At 46.7% G+C, this 22678-nt stretch overlaps 1 protein-coding gene across 8 annotated transcripts in view; it reads right to left on the reverse strand.

The window, feature by feature from the left end:
* Window positions 1–22678, reverse strand: part of RNF4 (ring finger protein 4) — a 334013-nt gene that overhangs the window by 175252 nt on the left and 136083 nt on the right. For 4 of the 8 annotated variants that reach the window (XM_086964195.1, XM_086964191.1, XM_086964190.1 and 1 more), the window contains one exon: window positions 8500–8589. In XM_086964195.1, the coding sequence (XP_086820321.1) occupies window positions 8500–8589 (90 nt within the window). The remainder of the gene's footprint in view (window positions 1–8499; window positions 8590–22678) is intronic. The other 4 variants (XM_086964193.1, XM_086964188.1, XM_086964187.1 and 1 more) reach the window with 1 other exon arrangement.

A 22678-nucleotide genomic window follows, 5' to 3' on the forward strand; every position in this document is an offset into this window, starting at 1 on the left:
GGAGAGGATAGATACAAAAGGCTCCATCAGAGATTTAACCACGGTTATTTAACCCCTCTCATGCTGGTGACGGAACTGCTCCGTCACCAGCCTCGGTCGCGCTGTGCTGGTGACGGAGCGGTTCCGTCACGGCCCGCTCGGCGCGCCTGCGCGGATTCCGCGCCTGCGCTGGGCGTTTCATTGAGCGGGCGGGGCCTAGACAGAACCGCTTCGTCACAAGCACAGCGCGCCCGAGCCTCGTGACGGAGCGGTTCCGTCACGAGCATGGGAGTGCCGGGCGCCCGCCCCCTAGCACTGTGGCAGACTTGCCGCAGCAGCGAAGGGGTTAATGGGCAACATGCTAGACAACTACACTTTGAATAAATATCCTCCTATAATAATTGGCAATGATCATGAACAAAGAGGACAATATTTATGGCTAAACATGAAAAAAGCACTGCAACTATAAAGGAAGAAAACAAGTTACTTACCTGTAACCACAGTTATCCAGTATTGCCATCTTTCATAGATTCACATGCCTGAATCATTCCCTTTCGCGAGATGGGAGTCCCACAGTAACATACAAAAGAAGTAATAAATAGGCCAAAAGAGACCAAAGGCTATATCTTAGCAGCCTATCTACGTCCTTATAGGAAAAGGACCAAAGGTCAGCTCCAACCAATCAGCTCCGTCTAGAACACGCCCAACAGATGCAGTTCTCCTCAGATTTTCCTAGCACAAGTGGAAAGTAAATATCCCTAAAATCACTGAGAACTCGTTCCACAGGGAGGAGGGTGGATGCATGTGAATCTATGAAAGATACCAATACTGGATAACTGTAGTTACAGGTAAGTAACTTGTTTTCTTATCCAGTATTGGGGTATCTTTCATAGATTCACATGCCTGAATCAGAATAGCAAGCAGGATCGAAATTGTACTGTCGTTTGCGGATGGTGGGAGACATACCATTTAACACTCCCAATATAAATCCACCATTTTGATACATTGCAATGACAAAGCATAAAAGCAGTAACCATACAGTGGACATGAGAAACAAACATTGAGAAATAGAAGAGCATGAACAGTTTAATCAGTGCAACAGTAAAGAAAACTAATAATAGAGAAGCGTTAAAGAAATGCAAAGAATCTGACCTTATTGAAAGAGATGGCGTAACACAGCTTGTCCAACCGTTGCTTCCTCCTTTTGTGCAGATTAGAGGCAATAGTGTCTCGTGAACGTGTGGACACTCTTCCATGGTGCAGCTCGGCATATCTTGTCCAATGTAACTCCAGCAAACAAAGCTGTAGATGCAGCAACAGTACTGGTGGAGTGTGCTTTAGCTTTCACCTTGAGAGGTTTGTTTGCTTTTTGTGGCAGGAGTGAATAGCTGATGCGACCCATCTAGCTATTGTAGCCTTTGTTACAGCAGTTCCTTGTTTCCCTTGACCACAGGCGACTAACAACTGATCCGTTTTTTCTAATATCCGTTGAAGATAGAACTTCAAACATTGTTTTACATTTAATTAATGTAATGTCTTCTCAGCTGGAGTAGACTGATTCGGAAAGAAAGTTTGCAGTATTACTGGTTCGTTCAAGTGAAATTGTGTGGGTACCTTTGGAATGAATTTAGGATTAATCCGCAGGATCACAGTTCTGTGTAAAACGCAAGACTGGATCCCCGATCACGAAAGCCTGAATCTCACTAACCCTTCTTGCAGAGGTGAGCGCCAGTAAGATGTCTTCTTTCCATGTGAGATATTTGAGATCTGCTTTATGGATCGGTTCAAATGGTTGTCTCATCAGTTGTGCTAACACCACATTGAGTTCCCACTCCGGAGGAGGCAAAAGCACAGGAGGGAAAGTGCAAAAAAGTCCTTTCATGATTTGTTTGACAAGAGAAGACGAACATAACGAAAGAAGCTGCAGAGATTTCCTGTACCTGGAAATAGCTGCCAGGTGAACCTTGACTGACGAGAAAGTGAGTCCACACTTGGCCAGTGAGAATAAGTAAGGTAAAATCTGTTCAGCTGGAGCTTGAATTGGATTAACTTTATTGGTTTCACACCAATAACAAAATCTTTTCCATTTTAAACGATACATTTTGATAGTGCTTTTAGCACGGGATTTAGACAGTATGTCTAGACAGTCCTGTGAAATACTTAGATCCTTGAACTCTAGGAATTCAGGAGCCATGCGTGCAAGTGTAGGGATTGCGGATCCGGATGGACTACCTGACCACTGCTCAGTGATAACATGGTAGGTGTCGGATGCAGGCTAATGGGTTTGTCTTGTGACAATAGAAGCAGCTCATGGAACCAATACTGCCTGGACCAACGGGATGCAATCAGAATTAGGCGGCAGCCTTCCAGTTTCTATTTCTTGAGCACTCTGGGATTAAAGGAATGGGGGGGAAAAGCGTAGGCATAGATCCCGGACCATCTCATTGAAAGGGTATTTCCCCTTGACCCCGGTTGAGGTAACCTGCGGGCATAATATCTGCATTTTTGTTCTCCTGTGATGCAAACAGATCTAGAGCTGGTTTGCCCCATGTCCGAAAGATATTGTTCACCTGAGATTGTTCTAACTCCCACGCGTTGCAGCCGGATAGAAATCTGCTTAGCAAGTCCACCAGTGTATTGTGTAGACCCTTGACATGCTCGGCCTTCAAGGTTATTCTGTGAATCGTTGTCCAATCCCACAATTCTTGAGCTTCCTAGGAAAGCTTTATAGAACTTATTCCTCCCTGTTTGTTTATGTAGTACATGCTGGTCGTATTGCTGGTACGGACCAGCACTGAGGAACCTGCTATCCTTGGAAGGAAAGCCTGAAGAGACAAGAATATGGCCCGAAGCTCCAAACTGTTGATGTACAGCTGTTTTTGTATCCGAGACATTCTTCCCTGAATCTGTAAATCCTGCGGATGTCCTCCCCATCCTTCCATGGAAGAGTCTGTCGTTAATACGAAATCCGGGATGTCTTGCAGAAAGGAGAGACCTTGAGCAAGATTTGTTATTTGAAACCACAGACTGAGTGCTTCCAGCATATGTGCGGTTATTTGGATAACATCCTCGAAAGAACCCAATGTCTGTTGCCATTGTTTCTGCAATTCCTCTTGAAGAGGTCTCATTTTGAGCCGCGCTATAGGTTGATCGCGGAGGAGCACATTCCTAGGAGCGATTTGAATGTTCGAACAGAAACGGACGCTCTTTTTTAAATGGTTGCCGCTAATTTTTGAAGGTGCACTGGACGATCTTGAGACAAGAATGATTTGCACTGGACGGTGTCCAGGGATGCTCCGAGGAATAGAATGTTCAGAGTTGGTATCAAATTTGAGTTGCCCTTGTTCAGAGTGAGCCCTAGTGAATTAAACACACCGAGAGAAATTGTTGTAGCAACCCTGGCTTCTTGCCTTGATGGAGCTTGGAGCAGCCAATCATCGAGGTATTGGGAAAACATGGATCCCCTGGGATTGTAAAGTCACTGCTACCAGTGCTAAACACTTGGTGAAAATCTGTGGCGCTGATTTTATGCTAAACAGGAGCACCTTGAATTGATAGTGGGTGCCAGCCACTGTGAATCGCAGATATTTTTGCTGTGTTGGATGGGTAGGAGTATGAAAATATGAGTCTTCCATGTCCAGAGAAGTCATGAAATCCCCTTCGTTTAAGCACCCCAGAATATCGGAAAGTGTTACCATCCGGAATGTTAGTTTTTTTGAGAAATTTGTTGAGATTGCGGAGATCCAGAATTGACTGTCATTCTCCTGACTTCTTTTTGATTGGGAATAAACAAGAGTAGGAACATGTTCCTCTCTGCATGGACGGTACTTCTATCGCCTCTTTGAGGAGCATGATCAAGACTTCTTTGCGCAATAAGTGAAGATGAGGGTGAGGGGGACCATTTGGCGGAGTGGTAGTTGGTATCTGGAGAAACTCTGGTGTATGACCATTGGGGACACAGTCCAGCACCCAGCGGTATGAGGTGATCTTGTGCCACTGCTGTGCATAAATAGAAATGTTCGCACCCATGGGTAAGGTTGACTGGCACCCTGAGAAGCTCATTGCTTTCTGGCAGAATCCCGGCCTTGTTGTTGTGTTCACTTTCGGCCACCCTGGCAAGAGAAATGAGCTGCTGATGACTGACGGTAAGAGGATTTGTTGTACGACTGTCTGTATTGAGGTTGGTATTGTCGATACTGCTGATTCAACTGACAGCCTCCCCGATAGTAAAGAATCATAGCCCTCTGGCTCCTCTGAAACGTATGCGTCTATATTGTAGAGCACCTAAACATTTTGCGGCGTCTGTCACTTTTGAGTGACAAAAGGTTGTCATCTATATGTTCCCCGAACAGTGAATCCCCATCATAAGCCATGTCCAGTATCTTCATCTGAACTTCGGGACTAAAGGTAGTCGCTTTAAGACAACCTTGGCGTCGAAGAACAGATGACTGCCGAATGCTCGTGTTAGCGAGGTCTAACGTGAGTCAATTGTTGCGGAGGCAGCTCGTTCAGCCTCTAATAAGATTTTCCGTGCTATCTCTCTTTGATCCTCTGGGATAAGATCTATCAATCCCGCTTTATCGGACCACATTTGTCGGTCATAACGGCCAATGTTTGCCAAAGCATTGGCAGTTCTATTTGAAGCTGCAGCCATAGACTAGAATTTTTTCCCCAAAAGGTCCATACGACGTCCCTCTTTGTCTGGAGGAGTGGTAATTGGTGTTACCGGGCTTTTCGAACGCTGGTGTGCAGCCTGAGATATTACCAAATCTGGCCTCAGATGACCTATGAGGCAAGATGGACTGTTCTCTGGAGCACAGTATTTCTTCTCAATCCGAGGTAGCACCGCTGTTACGGATGCCGGTGTCTTCATGATTTTCACGCCATCTTGCCAGATGTAATCAATGATGGGAATAGAGAAAATTCTCTTTCTAGTATCCTCTTTGAACTCATGTAAAGAAATAGTCTGTCTGACCGTAATAGGGAGCTGGAACCTAGTAGCTGCTCTCTCAATTAAATTATGAAATCCTCCGATGTCCTCGGGAGGAGAATCAGAGGGCAAATGCGGATGTGGAGATGGTGTCTCTGATATAATCGTCTCATGTATCTGGAGCATCTGCCAGTTTAGGTAATACACATTCCACAACCTCCTCATCTGAGGAGGAAGTGTCTTGATGTCCAGTAGGTGGATCTTGTGCAGGAGCTGGTGTACTAGGTCGTGTAGACCCTGGCTGCTCAAACAGGAACCTCTACTTGTGGAATTGGGTTCTCTGTCGGAATCTGCTGCGTAGTAAATCTGACGATAATTCGCTAACATATCCTGTATGTCTTGTATAAGTGCTGGAGGAAAATGAGACATTTCCCTCGGAAGAGATTCCTGCCTGTGATGGAATTGGTATGTATGTCGTGGAGCCATATATTGCCCATGGTAGTAATGCTCCTCTTGGTAATCATCCTCATCAGTATATTGACATTTAACGTTCAGCTCAAATGGACTATGAGCCACAATGTATGAATCTTCCTCTTCTTCCTTATCATATTCCTCGTCCTCCATGAAGCCTTTTAACAGATGGGAAGGTGGTAACTGAGAAATGTTACTATAGTCCTGAAAAGGCCTTTGAATTGTCTTTATTTGATAAACTCTTGTCGATGGTGCCGAAATATGGACGGTAGGAATGTCTCATCGACGGTCCTGTCGTCGACTGTGGTAGAATCGCAGGATTGGTTAGAGCAAACTTTTGGTCCGTTTCTTAGGAGGACGTAGATAGGCTGCTAAGATATATCCTTTGGCCTCTTTTGGCCTATTTATTACTTATGGCACTGCTTTTGTATGCTACCGTGGGACTCCCCTCTCAGCGACCGGGAATGATTCAGGCATGTGAATCTATGAAAGATACCCCAATAAACTAACAAGCATTTACAATGCAATGGTTTTGCCTTTGTAAAAGTTAGAGCTATTGGCATTGCTCTTGACATTATTTTTATTTATGTTTTTTTTAACATAAATAAATGGCATTGTCATTTACAATGCCACTAGCTTTATCTCTCGCAAATGACACACACAAACACACAGAGCCCCCCCACACACACACAGAGCCCCCCACACACACACAGCCACACAGAGCCCCCCACACACACAGCCACACAAAGCCCCCCCCACACACAGCCACACAAAGCTTCCTACACACACAGCCACACAAAGCTTCCCACACACACAGCCACACAAAGCTTCCCACACACACCCACACAGCACAAGCAGGCAACAGGGGCACACGGGGCACACTGAGGCACAAGCAGGCAACAGGGGCACACGGAGGCACAAGTCTGGCCCTGAACTCCTTCCCACCCATTGAGAACCATAAGGGGTCATTCGCCTAACCCCCTGACTGTTCTTTCTTTCCCAATGCCTTCTTGCTACTCCCACCCACCCCAAGTGTGACCATAACAAATCGATCCACTGCACACATCCTACCTGGTCTCAAGGTCTGCGCCCTCACCAAAGTCTGCCACCTCACCAGTGTTCTTCTGTCCCTCGATATGCCGCGATCTGCACTTACAGACGTCCCCACTTCTTCAACCTGCAAGACGCAATCTGGTCGCACATTGTTTCCCCCTTTTCCTGTCACCTGCCTATCACATTTATTTCTGCACTCTACCTCTTGATCCACTATCTCCCCTTCCTTCAACTCATCATCCACGTAGTCCAAAGTCACCGCGTCACTCACACCACTTTTCCGCCATGGTCCACTCATGGCAAACATGTCAACACATGTCATCCCACCAACGTGGGGTTACTGTTCCTCTTTTGCCGGGGAGACCAGGCTCAACCTTCCCTATCCTCTTGCTGAGGAGCCTGTCCAAGCCTTCCCCAAACTGCTGTGCTGCGGTCCAACGCCGAACTCAGGTTGCCCATGTGCTACCCAAAACCATTGCCTGCCTGCTACGTCAGACCCTTCCATCCTCTCATTCCCAGTGACCTCCACGACCTTCGCCTATAGCCATATCAACCCAGCATGTCCAAATGCACCCTGAGCAGCCCCCTCCACAACCACTACCCTCTCTCTTTGTCTGATAGACCTTGAGGCGCTTGCCTTGCTGCGCTTGTCTGCCTTTTATCCCTCCCATTCGCTCAACTGGTTGTCCCCTAACCTGGTGATCATCTACCCCTTCCCATCGCTCTACTCTAGTGAAGCCCGCCCTATCGCTGAAGATGAATTACCTGCGGGAACGGGGCCGGGGAGACACGGAGAGCGAGGCAGCGGTAGGGGGGCGGGAACGGGAGCCGAGGCAGCGGTAGGGGGGCGGGAACGGGGCCGGGGAGACACAGAGCGAGGCAGCGGTAGGGGGGCGGTAGCTGGGAGCCGAGGCAGCGGTAGGGGGCGGGAACGGGGCCGGGGAGACACGGAGAGCGAGGCAGCGGTAGGGGGGCGGGAACTGGGAGCCGAGGCAGCGGTAGGGGGGCGGGAACGGGGCCGGGGAGACACAGAGAGCAAGGCAGCGGTAGGGGGGCGGGAACAGGAGCAGAGACAGCGGTAGGGGGGCGGGAACGGGGCCGGGGAGACACGGAGAGCGAGGCAGCGGTAGGGGGCCGGGAACGGGGTCCGGAGACACGGAGAGCGGGAGAGGGGGTGGGAACGGGCAAAAAAAAAAGCAAGCACTCACCTGGACTTCTTCCGGGTGCCTTCAATGCCGGACCAGATTCGGGGGCGTTCCCAACAGGCTTACGGCTGACGTAGCCAAAAGCCAAATATTCTCGGGAACGCCCCCGAATCTGGTCCGAGATTGACGGACAGAGCCTTCTCCCAATGGCTAGCCTCCATTTATGGAGCTAGCCAATGGGAGGAGGGGGTGTAGACCCGACCCCACACACAAATCATAAGGTTTTTGGCGCATGCGCACTACGTGCGCATCGCCAGTCAAAACCTAAAAATGAGTGAAAAAGACCATAGTACCACATGAGCAACGCAGGCAAATTATTCAAATTGCCCTAAAACAGAGCCCCTCTGGGACAAATTGGAGAAAGTACTAGATAAAAATACTTCAGTCAATCACAGACCAGTTACGGTCAACATCTTACTCCAGAAAAATAATACCATGTGCCTAGGGTTAGCAAGTGCAACAGTGGCAGGTTTCAGTAAAAAGGAAGAACTGCAATTAGGATTAGTGGTGCACCACAACATATGTAACTAGACAGCATGTAAGGAACTCATCTACAGCATTCACAGGGGGCAGTCTCTGGTTACTGACACGTAGGTCAGTAACCAGTCTTTGAAGTCCATGAACTCAGAACACTAAACTAGGTCAGACAAATTAAAAATATAACCACTGTCCATATGCAAGATTCACACAATTGGGGATGTTTCCAGGTAAAGACCTAATAGACTGGGCTGAATTAGAGCCAGTGATATATGATGCTCTGTTATGTTAATATTTAAAACCAACAGCCCCAGATCATTGCTGTACCATAGAATCTATCGGGCACAGTTAACATATAAAGTAGAAAAGAAAAACAAACTATACTTTCACTTACCACAACAGAATCATTGTGAGTTAAATCAAGTACGACTGCATCTGATACGGATTCACATGTAAGATCAACAACTTCATCAGCTTGAATACAATAAAAGAAATTGGGAACAGTAAAAATGTAATTCTTAATTATTTGCTTATGACATTCAATGTTTAATATTATTTGTAGTGTCAGTAAATACTTGAAGATTCCTTTTTTTGCACCATAACATACCCAGCTTGGATAAAGTATGCTATATAACATTTTTAATAAGATTCACAAAGCTAGAAACCAATGTCACACAAGTATTAAAAACAAATGTAAGTTCCTCTGTGGGCATTAAGCTTTTTGACTCATGACATTTTAATAAAAAAGTTCTAAAGTGCTACTCAGTCACAATTCCACTTTGCTTTTTTCCTTTTTCTGGGAAGCAAAAACACTGATAAGGTCATTTTAAAATGCATGTAGCTTGGAAAGAATAAGGAGGAAGGACTGTAAATGCTACAAAATGTACCAAATAGTGTCTGCGGGGCTACTGATGTACTGGTCAACAATGTAATTGATGCAAGCACCCTCAAATGGTGCAGTCACTTTATAATAACCCCAAATAAAATTATATTTTTGGGAAAATTTAGAGGTTCCATGTGATAATTTATTTTCCTTGGACATCATTTGCCAACGAGTGTTTTCCAAAACAATTATTACAATAACTTTAACCACCATTTTAGAACTTAAAGGGACATAGAACTTAATGACACAAGGAAAACTACATTTTCCCAATGATCTTTTTAATTGGACTATGTGTTTTCATAAATTATATATTTTTAATTCTCAATAACCTTTGAAAATATTTTAAGGAGATGCTATAAAATCTGAAGCAATAACTATTTACAATTTAAAACACGAACAATTTTTTTTTAAACAATAACAAAGAGAAAAATGACTGAAATATGTTTAAAACAGGTTGCTTAGAAATGAAAGGCAAACTTGGGTGGAGGGGACTTCATGAATCAGATTAAAGTGGAAAAAAAAGGTTTAGGACTATGTTTTCCTCCTCAACTCACCAAAAGATTGTGGCTGTGTTTCTCCATATGTAACAAAAAGTATTTTTTTGTTTTAAAGTCAAGATACAATATAAAAACGTAATTAACTAGTTCTTGAGGGGAGGTCAAAATGTATATCAAAAAAATGTTGGCCAAATTAGAAGAATATATAGAAAAAAAGTTTAGAGTGAAATCCGATTTGGAAACAAAATATTTTCAAAAGAGGTTTTGGGATAACTATTTTACCAAATCGATCCTACCCTAGACAGAACTAAATGGTTCCAATGCGCATATTTTTGTTGGCCTGTCTACAAAAAAGCTGTCAAAAACTACATACGTTAAAAGCGATTGAGGAGACAAAAAATAGCTCCCCTAAACATAGGTGACACACGCAAAATGGCAAAGTGCAAATTTAGGCCACAAAAGAAATTGCATGGTCTAACAATTAGACACAAAAACAGTTGCATCTGACAGCAATTAACCCCTGCAGCCAGTGGTTAATTTGGGAAAAATAAGTGCTGGGGCTATTGTCAGGAGGCAGCTTGCACGAGCCCATTGCTCCTATTAGAGTCAGGTATAACTTACCATGAATCCCTCAAAGTGGGGTGAGGATGTGGCGTAACAGTCAGAGCTGCTGGCTTTCGATCTGGGAAACCAGGTTCGAGTCTTGGCGTCAGCTCAACATCCTGTTATTTTGGGCAAATCACTTAATCTTCCCATGCCGACCAGAATTAATGTATCCTTAACTGGTGCTCATGAAAAGTGCTCCAATACCGTTGGGTTGAGTTTGCGCTATAAGCATCGGTGTTGGAAATTAAGGGCCGGTGCCAAACAACGGATACCACAAGCTCAAATTAAGCAATGCCTGTAGAGCAGGCGTCATGCAGAGTTCATTGCCTGCATTACCTCTCAAGTGTGGCAGTCGGCGAACGGTGATGCTGGGGCGTGTTTAAAAAGAACCTCTAGCAATAGCAAATGAGGCTTCAGTTTTTCCACTTCTGCCCCACCGTTTCTCCAGCCATCTGGGACATCAGCACACCTGAGGCATCCTGACAATACAAAACCCACCAGAGCAGCAAGGAAGGAGCAGGGGAGTTGCTCTTGCACACCTCCAGTGGGGACCTTGAGTCCCAGACCACCTTCTGACATTTGAGGGAGACTTCACTGGAAAGGGGAGAGTTTCCCCCTTTCAAGCAGCGCCTCCCTCAAACAAATTCCTGCCCGTGGAATACAGACATGCCACGATCCATACACAATAATTCACTAGATGGTTGTGAATTTCATGTTTGGGAGTGGGAGTGTGGAGTTAACAACCCTGGGGAGCATATTTGTTTCAAGCAATGTATATTCTCCCTTGGGAGGTGCAATTGAGCCCCCTGCTCCCGTCGAAAACCAAATGGCAGCCATCAGGGATTACCGGTCAACCTTCCTGTTGGGGATGGGGCAGCATAACTTTTTGTGAATACAGAATGTTTGTTTTTCACCTGGGGGGTGCAATTGAGCTCCCAAGGAGGGAGCAATTGGAAAACAAGATGGCAGCCTAATGTTTGAGAAGCACAGGTTGGTGTATGCGGCATAAAGATCAACGCCTTTGGGGATTATAAGCTTTTTTTAAAAGAATGTATATTTTCTCATGCAGGGTGCGCTTTGTTCCCTATGGAGGGCCCTATCGGCACCCCAAGGAAAGACAAAATGAAGGCCAAACTTTGCAGAGGGAAATCGGCCCATCTGTCATCCAGGCTGACCCTTTGTGGTGGAATCATTTTTTTATATAAAGAATGTTTGCTTTCCCCTGGGGGTGAATTTGGGACCCCAAAGAAGGGTGGGATCGGCCGTTCCAGACGAAAACAAAATGGTTCTAATCTACTGGAGCACCAGGAAAGTTTGCTTTTATGTGAGGGTCGGTTCAGAGGAGCACAACTTTTAATTTAACTAGCAAATAGACAAATGTAGCCAATTGTTTGTGTTGCTGATTTATGGTCTGATGGGCAAAATCTTTCTATTGATTCCCCCAATAATTACACAACATTGCCTGCAGCAAGCACAAATACATGCAGTCTTTCATACTTAGCAAGACGGCTATGAAATGTGTCTTTAATAAGTTCAAACCCACCCAATGTGCAAATAGACTACTTTTTAAGCCATCTAGTTTGTGAATAGGAGACATTTAGGGTCAGATTCTGATCTCGGTCGGAAAGGCAGCGAATCGGGTTCGGCATAAGCGGATCCGATTCGGAGGCTAAATTTCCGTCAGTCGTACACGGTACGATGCGAACAAGCGCAAAATCTCCGTCCAAATCGTTTCCGGGTCCGAACCGCTCCGTACGACGTGGTCACAAATGGTTCATGACTGAGCTAGTACGATGCTCGATTCGGACAGCCGGATCGAGTCAGAGCATCCGGCTCGCAATGGCTCGGGGTTCGCATCGGACCCCCTGTTACTCACAGCCTTACGACTCGGACACAAGGGGAGACCCATGGGTCTCTTAAAAACAGGCATGTACGGTGCGGATGGCACCAACGCGTACCCACTGTAGGGGGCTCACTTCTAAGGGAGTTCGACCGAACCGAGTCAGACGGCATACGGCTACATCGTACTCACTCGGTGGGCCTGCAAGGTTCCGGATCGGTCTTAAAACACAACGGATCCGGCTCAGTCGGAGTGCTTTCCGACCCAGATCGGAATCGGCCCCTTAGTTTGGTGCCCGGGCCTAACCACTGCAACAAAAGTTAATGCTGAAAACAGATCCCCATATCTCCCTTTTTTACTTCGAAAATGTCTATCTGTATGGTACTGTGCTATAAGGAAAATGCTACTTACCAGTATGCATCTGTTCTTGGCATGTAGAATCGCAAATTCACACACTATGCATAGATCGCAATCTGGTGTTGGGCCCGGATGTTTGCACTCATTTTTGTCTTGGAGAAGTCTTTGGAAGTCACGAGAAAGGTGACTCCTCTTTTGGATGATAGTGCGCATGGGCAGCGGCTCCATCTTCAGATTGTTCTTCGCCAGCAGGGAAAGTATGGAGTTTTGTAAGAAACAGAAAAGATGCCCATGTATGCGGTATCTAATTAAGATAAAACTAGAAAATATAAAAGTAGCCGGGGAGGTGGGTGGGTGTGTGTGGATCTGCAGCTCTACATGCCAAGAACAGATGCATACTGGTAAGTAGCATTTTCCTTATAGCACAGTACCATACAGATAGACATTTTGACATATCTCTTCCACACAAACGGTAGCACACTGATTTGTAAGCATATTTCTGCCTATGTAGGACAGAAAAAGTCAAAAGGAAGGTTAACTGAGATGGAGCCTTGGTTGATGTAATGGAGGATAGATCTGAGGCAGGATCCGATACTAAGTACTCTCTCTTGGCAGCCCCACAATGTAGTTCAGTACTTAACTCCCCCATTCACTGCACACACTCGATGTACAGTCAGTACAGCACATTGTTTGCCCATTGACTAAGTTTGTCTCTTCCTGGATGTTAATGTTATGGATTCTTGTAAAGTATGCACATCAACAAGGTGGGAACCCTGGTGCTTTGGGACAATGCTGGGAGGGGGGAGAATTGGTGCTGCCTACCTGGGGACTTTTGGCAGAGCCAGATTTTAGGGGTCTTACAGAATTTTAGGAGTGAGATGATGGTTTGAATGTGAAGGGGAAATTCATTCCAGGCTTTAGGAGTTAAGTAAAAGAATGTGCTCTAGCTCTGTGGATTTGCAGGACAGAGGCAAGCAGATGGCTGTCAGATAGAAGAGGTCTGGTGGTGGTGTGACTGCTGATTCAGTTGGTTCAGGTAAGTGGGACATAAGTTGTGTAGTACCTTGTATGTTTGAGTAATATGAACTGTGAATAGGAAACCATTGGAGGTCCTTGAGGTGATATAATGTGTGAGTGCAAGGTGGGAGAATGAGTGCATGTCAGGCTGCGAAGTTATGGATGATTTAGAGGTTGTTGGTGAGTTTGATAAAGATGCAGAGGCAGTACGTTTCGATAGTCTAGCTTGATGGGTATTAGGGCTTGGGCGATAGCTCATCGAGCGTTGCGAAGAATCCATCTGAGGATCTTGAGTGTGTGGAAGCAAGGGGAGGTGACAGAGTTGACCTAACTGGAAATCTACATTTGGATGTTGTTCACACTCTCAAGGTGCTTGGCTTGGCTTGATGGGGTATGTGTTGGTCCCAGTTCTGATGGCCACCAGGCTAAAGAGTATAGCCCCCATCTTATCACAGTTGATAGGGCAGTTGGATTTCATCGAGAGGCTGACTTTTGTCAAAGTTAAACAACTTTACTTGGGGGTTGGCGGTGTCCTTAAAGGCGGAGAGGATAAGTTGTGTGTCGTTAGCACAGGTCATTATGGATCCAAACTATGTTGGCGAGCTGAGCCATATCGACTTTGAAAGCGTGGGTCTGAGAGATCACCCCTGGGGGACGTCACAGATTGGACTGGAGGGTTCAGAGGTGTAGGGAGCTAGACTGACCGTCTGTGTGTGGCCTGTGAGGAGCTGTTCTGCTAATCTCTATCTCGTGGAGGTGGAGGATGAAGAGCAGGTTGGAGTCCGTGTTAAAAGCCGCATAGAGGTTGAGGAACAGAAGGGCTGCAGAGTCGCCCTGGCGATGAGCTGGATGATTAGTGGAGGCAATGAGGCCAGTCTCAGTGCTGTGGCTAGGTCTGAATCCTGAATGGAATGGGTTAAGGAGGTAGTTGTTGTTATTTTGCCAATCTCTTGATGACTTTCTCCAAATCTTTAGCTGGGTATGATAGTAGAGAGATAGGTCTGTAGTTTTCAGGTGAAGTTGGATCTGCAGTTGGTTTATTTTGTAGAAATTTGGAGAAATGATGCAGCAAACTCATTTGCATGCCGTTTTTGAGGGAGCATGGAGGCATATTTGGGTCTCATTCTAGGGCACACGAAGCATACAGTCCTACTGGACTACTCGTACCGTTTGGGCAACACCCAGCTCCACACCAGTCATTGACAGAAATAGGCTTTGGATTTCACGGTGTGTGGTACTTTTCAAAGATATTCTGCAGTATTGGCCCGGGACCTCCAAGACCACGACAGGTTGTTCAAAATGCAGCCTGTCGTGGTACATTTGTCTGTCAAGTCTCCGGAGATGTGTACTCCAGGAACGAAAATAGCTGTTGACGAGTCTTTAATCCTGTATAATGGGTGACTGCTACTCAGGTACTGCAAACCAAGCACAAAAAGCTTGTAACTGCATCAAGATGTACATACTAGTTATGTACACAGCCTCAGATTATATACAGGGAATGGCTTTGCTATAAATACTGCAAATTGCCCACCATGCGAGGTATCAGTTCCAATATTGTATTGAAGCTTGTCCAACCCTTCTTCATAAACGACTATACAGGAGCCGAGCTATACAATGAGCTGGTCAAAGGCAGCACCTTCGGTCAGTCAAAAAGCCAGGTCTTGAAGATCTTCCTGAAGGCATGTAGGGTGGGGGCTCATCTGATGTTGATTGGCAGCTCGTTCCAGATCTTGGCCGCGATGTAGAAGAAGGTTCTTCCACCCGTTATTGCTCTGTGGATGCGCGGGTGTCAGAGAGGGCGGCAGATCGGAGGTTCCTCTTGAGTACATGGAAAGAGATCCTCTTGGGTACATGGAAAAAGATTCTGTTATGGTATTGGGGTCCGGTGTTGTGGAGGCATGTGTATGGGTGGTAATCTTGAAGTTTACTCTTTTCTCGACAGGGAGCCAGTGGAGGTTGCGCAGGTGCTAGGTGATGTTTTCATGTCAAGGGCGAGCCTGGCTGCAGTGCTGAGACATGTTGATCCCAGCGTAGAGGGTGTTTCCGTGGTCCAGTCTGCTGGTTATGAGTGCGTTGGTGACTGTTTCTTGATTCAGGAGATCCATTTGAAGGTCTTTCGGAGGAAGAGGAGGGTGTTGAAGCAGGTGGATGAGATGGTGTTGACCTGTCGAGTAATGGAAAGGGAGGTTTCAGCGTGGTCCGTGGGGGAGGGGCTGCCGAGGGCAGTGGGCCGCCAGGATTTATCCAATACCCAGAGGGAGGGTTCAAGAATGAGGACCACGGTCTTCTCTGTGTTGATCTTCAGGCAGCTAGTGCTCATCCAGGATGCAACATCTTTCATTCCTTTCTGGAAGTCAAGTCTGGTGGAGATGGGGTTCTTGGTGAGGGGGAAGATGAGCTGGGTGTCGTCCCTGCTGTCCGCCGATGGCGGAGAGGGGTCCATGTAGATGTTGAAGAGCATGGGACCAAGCGACAATCCTTGGGATACTTCGCAGTTGATTTCCGTGGGTTCGGAGAGGAATGGCAGAAGTCTGATTGTTTAGGTTCTACAGGCGAGGAAGGAGCGGAGCCAGTCGAGAGCAGTTCCCTATATACCGGCTTTGTGGAGACTGGTGGTGAGTGTGCGGTGGGAGACTGTGTCGAAGGCTGCAGAGAGGTAGAGTAGGATCAGGGCTGCGGTATGTCGTTGATCGAGGAGGGTGCAGATGGCGTCTGTGGTGGCGAGTAGAGCGGTCTCTGTGCTGTGGTTGCTGCGGAATCCGGATTCGGAGGGGTTGAGGATGGAGTTTTGTTTGATTCATTTAGTTAGTTGGATGTGGACCGATTTGGCTGCGAAGGGGAGGAGGGAGATGGGTCGGTAGTTCTTGAGGTCCGTGGGATTTGCTGAGGGCTTCTAGGGGTCACACTTTTGCGCGCTTCCAGTCATCGGTGCCGGTTTCAAAGGTCGAGTTGATGGTGAGCCGTAGTTCGGGGGTGATGGCGACAGCTCTGTGGAAGATGTGCGGAGGCAGGGTCCGATAGAACTCCTGAGTGGATGCCTTTCACGGTCGCTGCGGTTTCTTTGGTGGTGGCAGGGGTCCAGGAGGAGATGGTGGGCTGGCTGATTTTGCTGGAGGATGGACTGGTTCAGGAGTCTGGTCGTTTAAGTTGTTGTAGAGGCCCTTGATCTTCAGATGGAAGTAGGATCCAAGCTTGTTGCAGATGTCCTGGGAGGGTGTGATGTCTGGTTTCGCTGTGGGGTTTGGTGAAATCCTGGATAATGCTGAAGAGTTCCTTGGAGTTGCTGGTGGTGCCGAGGATCTTGTTCTGGATGAAGGTACTTTTAGTGGATTTGATGCACTGGTGGTAGTCTGTCATGGCATTTTTATGGAGATACGGTCTTCCGTGGATTTGCTATTTATCAAGTTCTTCGAGACGTCTGCGGGTGAGTCTAGATTCTTGGACATAGGTGGTGAACCAGGTGGCCATCCTGGGACGTTGTCTGTTGGGGTTAGGTATGGGCATAAGCTTGTCTGGGCAGTTGGCGATCCATCTGTGGAGTTCTTTGGCTGCGAGTTTGGCATTGGTCGGGGTGCTGAGGGCATTGAGGTTGAGGGTGGAGTGGAGCTGCTCTTCACTGATTGTTTTTTTTGTGGTGGGCGAAGCGCAGGTTTGGACGCTGTGGGCTTGGTGGCGTGGAATTGTGCGCATTGGTGGTCAGTCATGGGGGTTGCGTGGTGTCGCTGAAGTGGGTCTTACCTCCTGCGAAAATGGGGTCGAGGGCGTGTCCTGCCTTGTGTGTGGGGATGGTGACTAGTGGTTTCAGGCCAAGGTTGGCGAAGTTGTCCAAGAAGGTGACGGAGTGGAGGGTCGCTGAGGCTGCCGAGGTGGTAGTTGAGGTCTCTGATGAGTATGTAGTCCATGGAGGCGATAGTATGGGGCACCATGAGGTCGGTGATGGTGAACGTAGGTCACAGTGAAGGGATCTGTAGGTGAGGATGCCTCTCTGGGTCGTTCTGGGGCAGGTCTGGATCTGGAAATTGAGGTGTTCGGTGGTGGGCAGGCTGTCGCTCGAACTGGAGGTCGTGAGTCAGAGGAAGCTCTTGTGTGCGATGGAGAGTCCTCCTCTTGGGCAGTTGGAACAGTCCTTCCTCTGGAGCTTGTTTCCATCCGGGAGGACGGTGGCGATGTCTGGGGCAGAGGTGGAGTTTGTCCAAGTTTCTGTGAAGGAGACGTCTGGCGAGAGGGTGTAGAGGAGGTCCAAGACCTCTACAGTGTGTGTGCGCACGGAGCGTACGTTGAGGAGGATGCACCTAAGGCCTTCGGAGGGGTTGGCGTTCAGCGTGTGGGCTGTGGCTGTGCTAACGGTGGTACCATTGTTTTCAGGACATGAGTGGGAATGCTGGGTGGTAGAAACCTGTGGATCCACAAAGCATCCTGAACTTTCTCCCATACAAAAGGAGAAGAAAATGCTTGATAGAAGCCAGAGTTTCAGGTTTGCAAGACCTTATGGGTAAAAAATGTCATGGGATCCACACACATCATGACACCCTGGACTTCCCAGGGTGTCTAGTTTTCAGAAATGTCTGGGTTTGGTAGGTTTCCCTAGATGGCAGCAGATGCCAGGCCCAGATTCTGCAGGTATCAACATAGGCACAGTGGGTGTTTTTCTCTCAGATAATTTTTGTATTTTTCCACTTCGTCTCTTTGGGTATTTTGGATCATGGTCACTACACCCAGCCACACAAGTGGGGTACTGTTTTTTATCGGAAGACGAGTGGGATTGCTGGATGTTAGGAATTTTGTGGATCCCCGCAGCTTCCAGGAAAACTCACATGAAATGTGAGGAAAATACTTGTTTTATTCAAAGTTTGTCAGACCTTATCGCTAAGAAAACATAGTGGGATCCAAACAAGTCACACCACATTGGACATCCCTGGGTGTCTAGCTTTCGGAAATGTCTAGGTTTGATAGGTTTCACTTGGGGACAACAAGCCAGGGCTCAAATTACACATCTATCCACATCGAAAAAAGAAGGTGTTTTTGTTTGGTGAAATGGGAGGTCTCTGAATCAGACTTTTGTGTCACAGGCACTGGGCTCAGGCATATAAGTAGGATACAGTTTTTACCGGGAGACATGTAGGAACACAATAGTAAAACGTGTTATTACCACCAATTGGATTTCTCTACATTTGTGGCTTACATTATAGTATGGGTAACACTAAATTCAGACGTGTACAACTCAGCATAGTTTCTAAACTCAGTATCTTGAGAACACTTCAGACAGACCAGTTTCTTTCATACTTTTTTTCATTCATTCGATTTTACGATATGAATTGCGGCATGGTCTGTACAAAATACACCTTTTCTGTGTGGTCACACCCAGCATTTTGTCCCTACATTTTAGCTGTCTTTAGAACGTTGCCACTTTTTGCCTTCTAACTAGTAGTAAAGTGCGTGAGCTCCCCACTTAAACATGGTCGAATTGGCATATTCCCAATTGGCATATTTAACTTGGCTGTAAGCCCCTAATAAATGGTTCAAAGTGTCCCCAGGTGCTTTCTGTTTTTTATTTCAAGGCCTATTGGCTTTGCGAATGGTGCTACCCCATCCAGCACATCATTGCCAATGATGTGCGGCATGGCTTAAAGATTTAAATAAATAAAAGCTTTTGAAGCAGTCGGCAGAGTCATTTTGTAGGAACTGCAGCTTCGTTTTTTTTTCTTATTAGTGATCAAAGTTAGATTAAAATATAAAGGAAAACACATTAAAGGGATACAGGAAGCAATGCTGGTGATGAAAATAACAAGGGGGACTGTGGGTAATAGAAGCAGAAGCAACACAAGTTTGTTGGTACAAGGCAGAAGCAAACCAGGGCATGGAGGGTCTAACATGGAGCAACGGTAGGGGAATCAAATAAAGGACAGCAATATGGAGCTGCCGGTGATAACACACACGAGTGAGATTGCAACATGGGGGAGGGGGGGGGGGGGGGAAGAAAAGCACACAACAGAGACAGTTGGAAAACAAGCACTATCAGAGTGATTTAAGAAATTGGGTTATTATAGGGGAGGAAGCTCCACTCAAATAATTAACAGTCCTTGTCAAAGTGAACTACAAAAGTCACTAAATTAACCTGTGCTTAACCCGCAGGTAGCTTGGCACAAAGCCATCAAGCTTAATTTGGGGGCAATGTGTAAAGTGTTTTTTTGCAGCAGTCAAACTGAAAATAAAGCACAATAAAAATTCCAAACAAATTCAGAAACAGAGTACATTTTAGCATCAAAACGACAAAAATACGATCAGTAGAACCAGTGACATTAATTCAAAAAGTTTTAGGTAAAATTAGCACCAAAAAGCATAACACACAACTCCTTGTTATCTGGTTGCTTTAGACCGGGGAAGGGGTCACAAGTTCACAACCGTGATGGAACACGGGTCAAATACAGGGATCAGGTTAGTCCTGCTGAAGAGCTACCTTCTAAAGGCTGTTAAGAGGAGTGTTTTATGTGTGGAGGGGTAGCGAGTTGTCTCCTCACTCCAGCAGAGGCCAGCAATATGGCCTAGAAAGGTCCAGCTAGTACTGCCAGCAGGGCAGTTGTAGTGAGGCTTCTGGAAGCTTGTTGAGTTCCTGTTGCTCAAACTGGAGGGCAGGCAACTGAGCCTTTCAGCCACCCTGTGTAGCTTGGGTGAAAGGGAAGCAGGTTCAATCTTCCTTCTTCAGTCAGCAGGGCAGTCCTTTTGAATCTTCCACAGGCCCTGAAGAGTTCCGATGACAGATTCTGAAGATCCCACTTTTATAGCTGGTTCCAGCCTTGTTGAGGAGAAATTCCCTAATCGATCACCCAAAACAGGCTAGGGCCAATTAGTCACCATCCCCTTGTTTGGTTCAATATTGTGTAGGTGGACAAGGGCGGGCCTGGATCAGGCTCCATTGTGTGCTGCAGTCAGGACTCTGAGGTGTAATCAATGGGCTTTAAGCTCCGCTCCTCGTTTCAATTGGCTGACATCACCGTTCATGCTAAACAGTGGTCTGCCATTGGAAAGGAGGGTTTTTTGTTGACGCCCTTTCGCCTCCGATCCGACTGGGTTGTCGCAAAGCACTTTCTTATCTTTATGGTGCCATGTGTTTCTAATTTATGCATGGCCCCATAAAGCTAAGAGATCCATGCTTGTCTATGTATTCCTCTCTGTCTCCACTATTTTACTTATTTCTCTCTCGCCACTTCCTTCATAGTGCATGCCACTCACAGCCTTACACCCCATTTTCTGTTATTTCCTAACAGTGTTATTTATGAGCATTTTGCCGGCAGACCTGCAGATGAAAGGAGTCGAATAAACAAGGAGTGATTCCCTAACCAAGGAGCCTGGACCTGGGAGACGTCCCAGCTCTGCTCGACACTTCTCCAGTCCTCTAAGCACTAAGTAACAAACATGGCAACTCTTAGACAGTCTGACAGGAGCCAAGGTTCTCTTGGTCCACTTTCCTACGGCTGTTTCGAGGAAACCGGTGCTCCTTGAAAACATGGCTGCACTTCCGCTTCAGCGAGGAAACCTTGGTGTCAAAGATATCTCAAACCGGGTACATTCCATTGCAATAGAAGTAGGGCCAGCAGATGACTCCATGTCCTCGGTCACATCAACGTTTTCATGTGTATCAGGGCATTTGATGCAGTTGACGTAAACCAAGACTACAACTCTCAAAATGCAATAGGTTTTTTAAATAGAAAGTCAGGGAAAGGGTATCTAACCTCTTACAAGAGCCGTCCTGGCGGTTCCAGAGTTTGCAAGCCCCTCATTAGCATAATTTAGCATTTGACCAGCTTCAGGCTGCTTGTGCCGGTAATGCTCAGGCGCTTCACCACTCCTCTCCGGAGCGTCCTGGCGTCTCGATTTTCCCAGCACTGATTTCGCGCCTTGAGAATTACTGTCTAGAGTCATATAATTAGGGCCATCTGCAGAACACCCTGGAGCCCCGTCCTCGGTTTCCTCACGCCTTAAGTCTCTGAGGAACAGAGCTCTACTGAGAATAGGGGTGCACGAAGCGGGGCGTGTTCACGCCAGGCAGCGCTTTGAGGCTGATTCCCCAGAGCGCTCTAGTGAAGCAATCATTCATTCATAGCAGGTTTCAATTATAGTCACTGTTGAAGCAGTCTGGATACAGAGGACTTGGAAGAATTCATAACGTCACCAAAGTCTCGGTGCTCCTGTTCTGGGCTTTCCCTTTACAAATCATTGTTTTCAATGTTGTTAGTACATCTGGAACGACTAAAGTTACCCAGGACTACAACTCCCAGAATGCATTAGATGCAAGAAAAAAAGAAAACTCTGGACTGGAACACCACAGCATTGGTAGCAGAGCCCTTCCTCAGGCTCCAGGGTCAGAAGCAAAGCCATCAATAGTTTGCTTTTGTTTTTCAGCAAGCATTCTGTGACTTGCGTGCCCATTTTGTAAGAAAAAGTGAAACTACATGTCCTAGTAAGCTACTTGCTGTTTGCAGAAAAAAATAGTGCGCCCCTCCAACCTTCTGTCCCACTCCTTGTTGTCGCTTGCCCCCACCCACCCATCTCCACGCTTCTTCTTGCGCCCTTCCATTCCTCTGTGTTGTTGCGTCCCCGTCCCTCCTTCCCCTCTCCATTCTTTTGCTTGCCCATTCCAACCCTGCTCCACCCTTGCTTGCCCCCTCCAGTCTCTGCCCGTTGCTTGCCCTCTGCACTGCAGTGCAACATGGCTAAAAACATTGACAAATCAAAAGGCTTGCATGGGTTAGACCTATTGGCTTTGCCAATGTTTGTTGCTTTCTGATTCCTGGTTTCATAATTCACTAAACAAGACTACAAGTCCTAGAATGGAACTGGCCGGAGTATCTAGACACAAAAGTACCTGGGAAACATAGCTTACGTTATGTTGTAGGAAAATATCTGGCGCATGCAGCTGTGTAAAGGGCCTATGTTCCATGACAGATTATAGCACCCTTGCTACGCCACCGAGTGTGTACGCTTATGCCATGCCCTGATTCGCCACTAAGTGTGAACACTAATGCTATGCCCTGATTTTGAAGAGTGCCTCAGCGCTGCCCCCAATGCAGGGATCTGCCCCATTTTAAATTATACAAGCATTTACAATGCAATGGTCTCGGCATCATTAAAAGTAGAGCTATTGGCATTGCTCATGACATTTCGTTTTTTTTTTTAAATAATCAATGGCATTGTCATTTACATTGCTCCCGAACTTCCGGTTACGGGATGTGCATGCTCACGGCTGTCGTGGGGCGGGACTTCCTGGGACTTCCGTCTACTGCGAGAGTAGCGGTGGCAGCAGAAGTCAGGAGTGGCGGCTGATGCGGTAAGTGGGGCAGGGGGGAGGGAGGAGTGTGTGTGTGT

The sequence above is a fragment of the Lissotriton vulgaris genome, chromosome 3_2 (assembly GCF_964263255.1).
Source record: "Lissotriton vulgaris chromosome 3_2, aLisVul1.2, whole genome shotgun sequence".
Classification (NCBI taxonomy): domain Eukaryota; kingdom Metazoa; phylum Chordata; class Amphibia; order Caudata; family Salamandridae; genus Lissotriton; species Lissotriton vulgaris.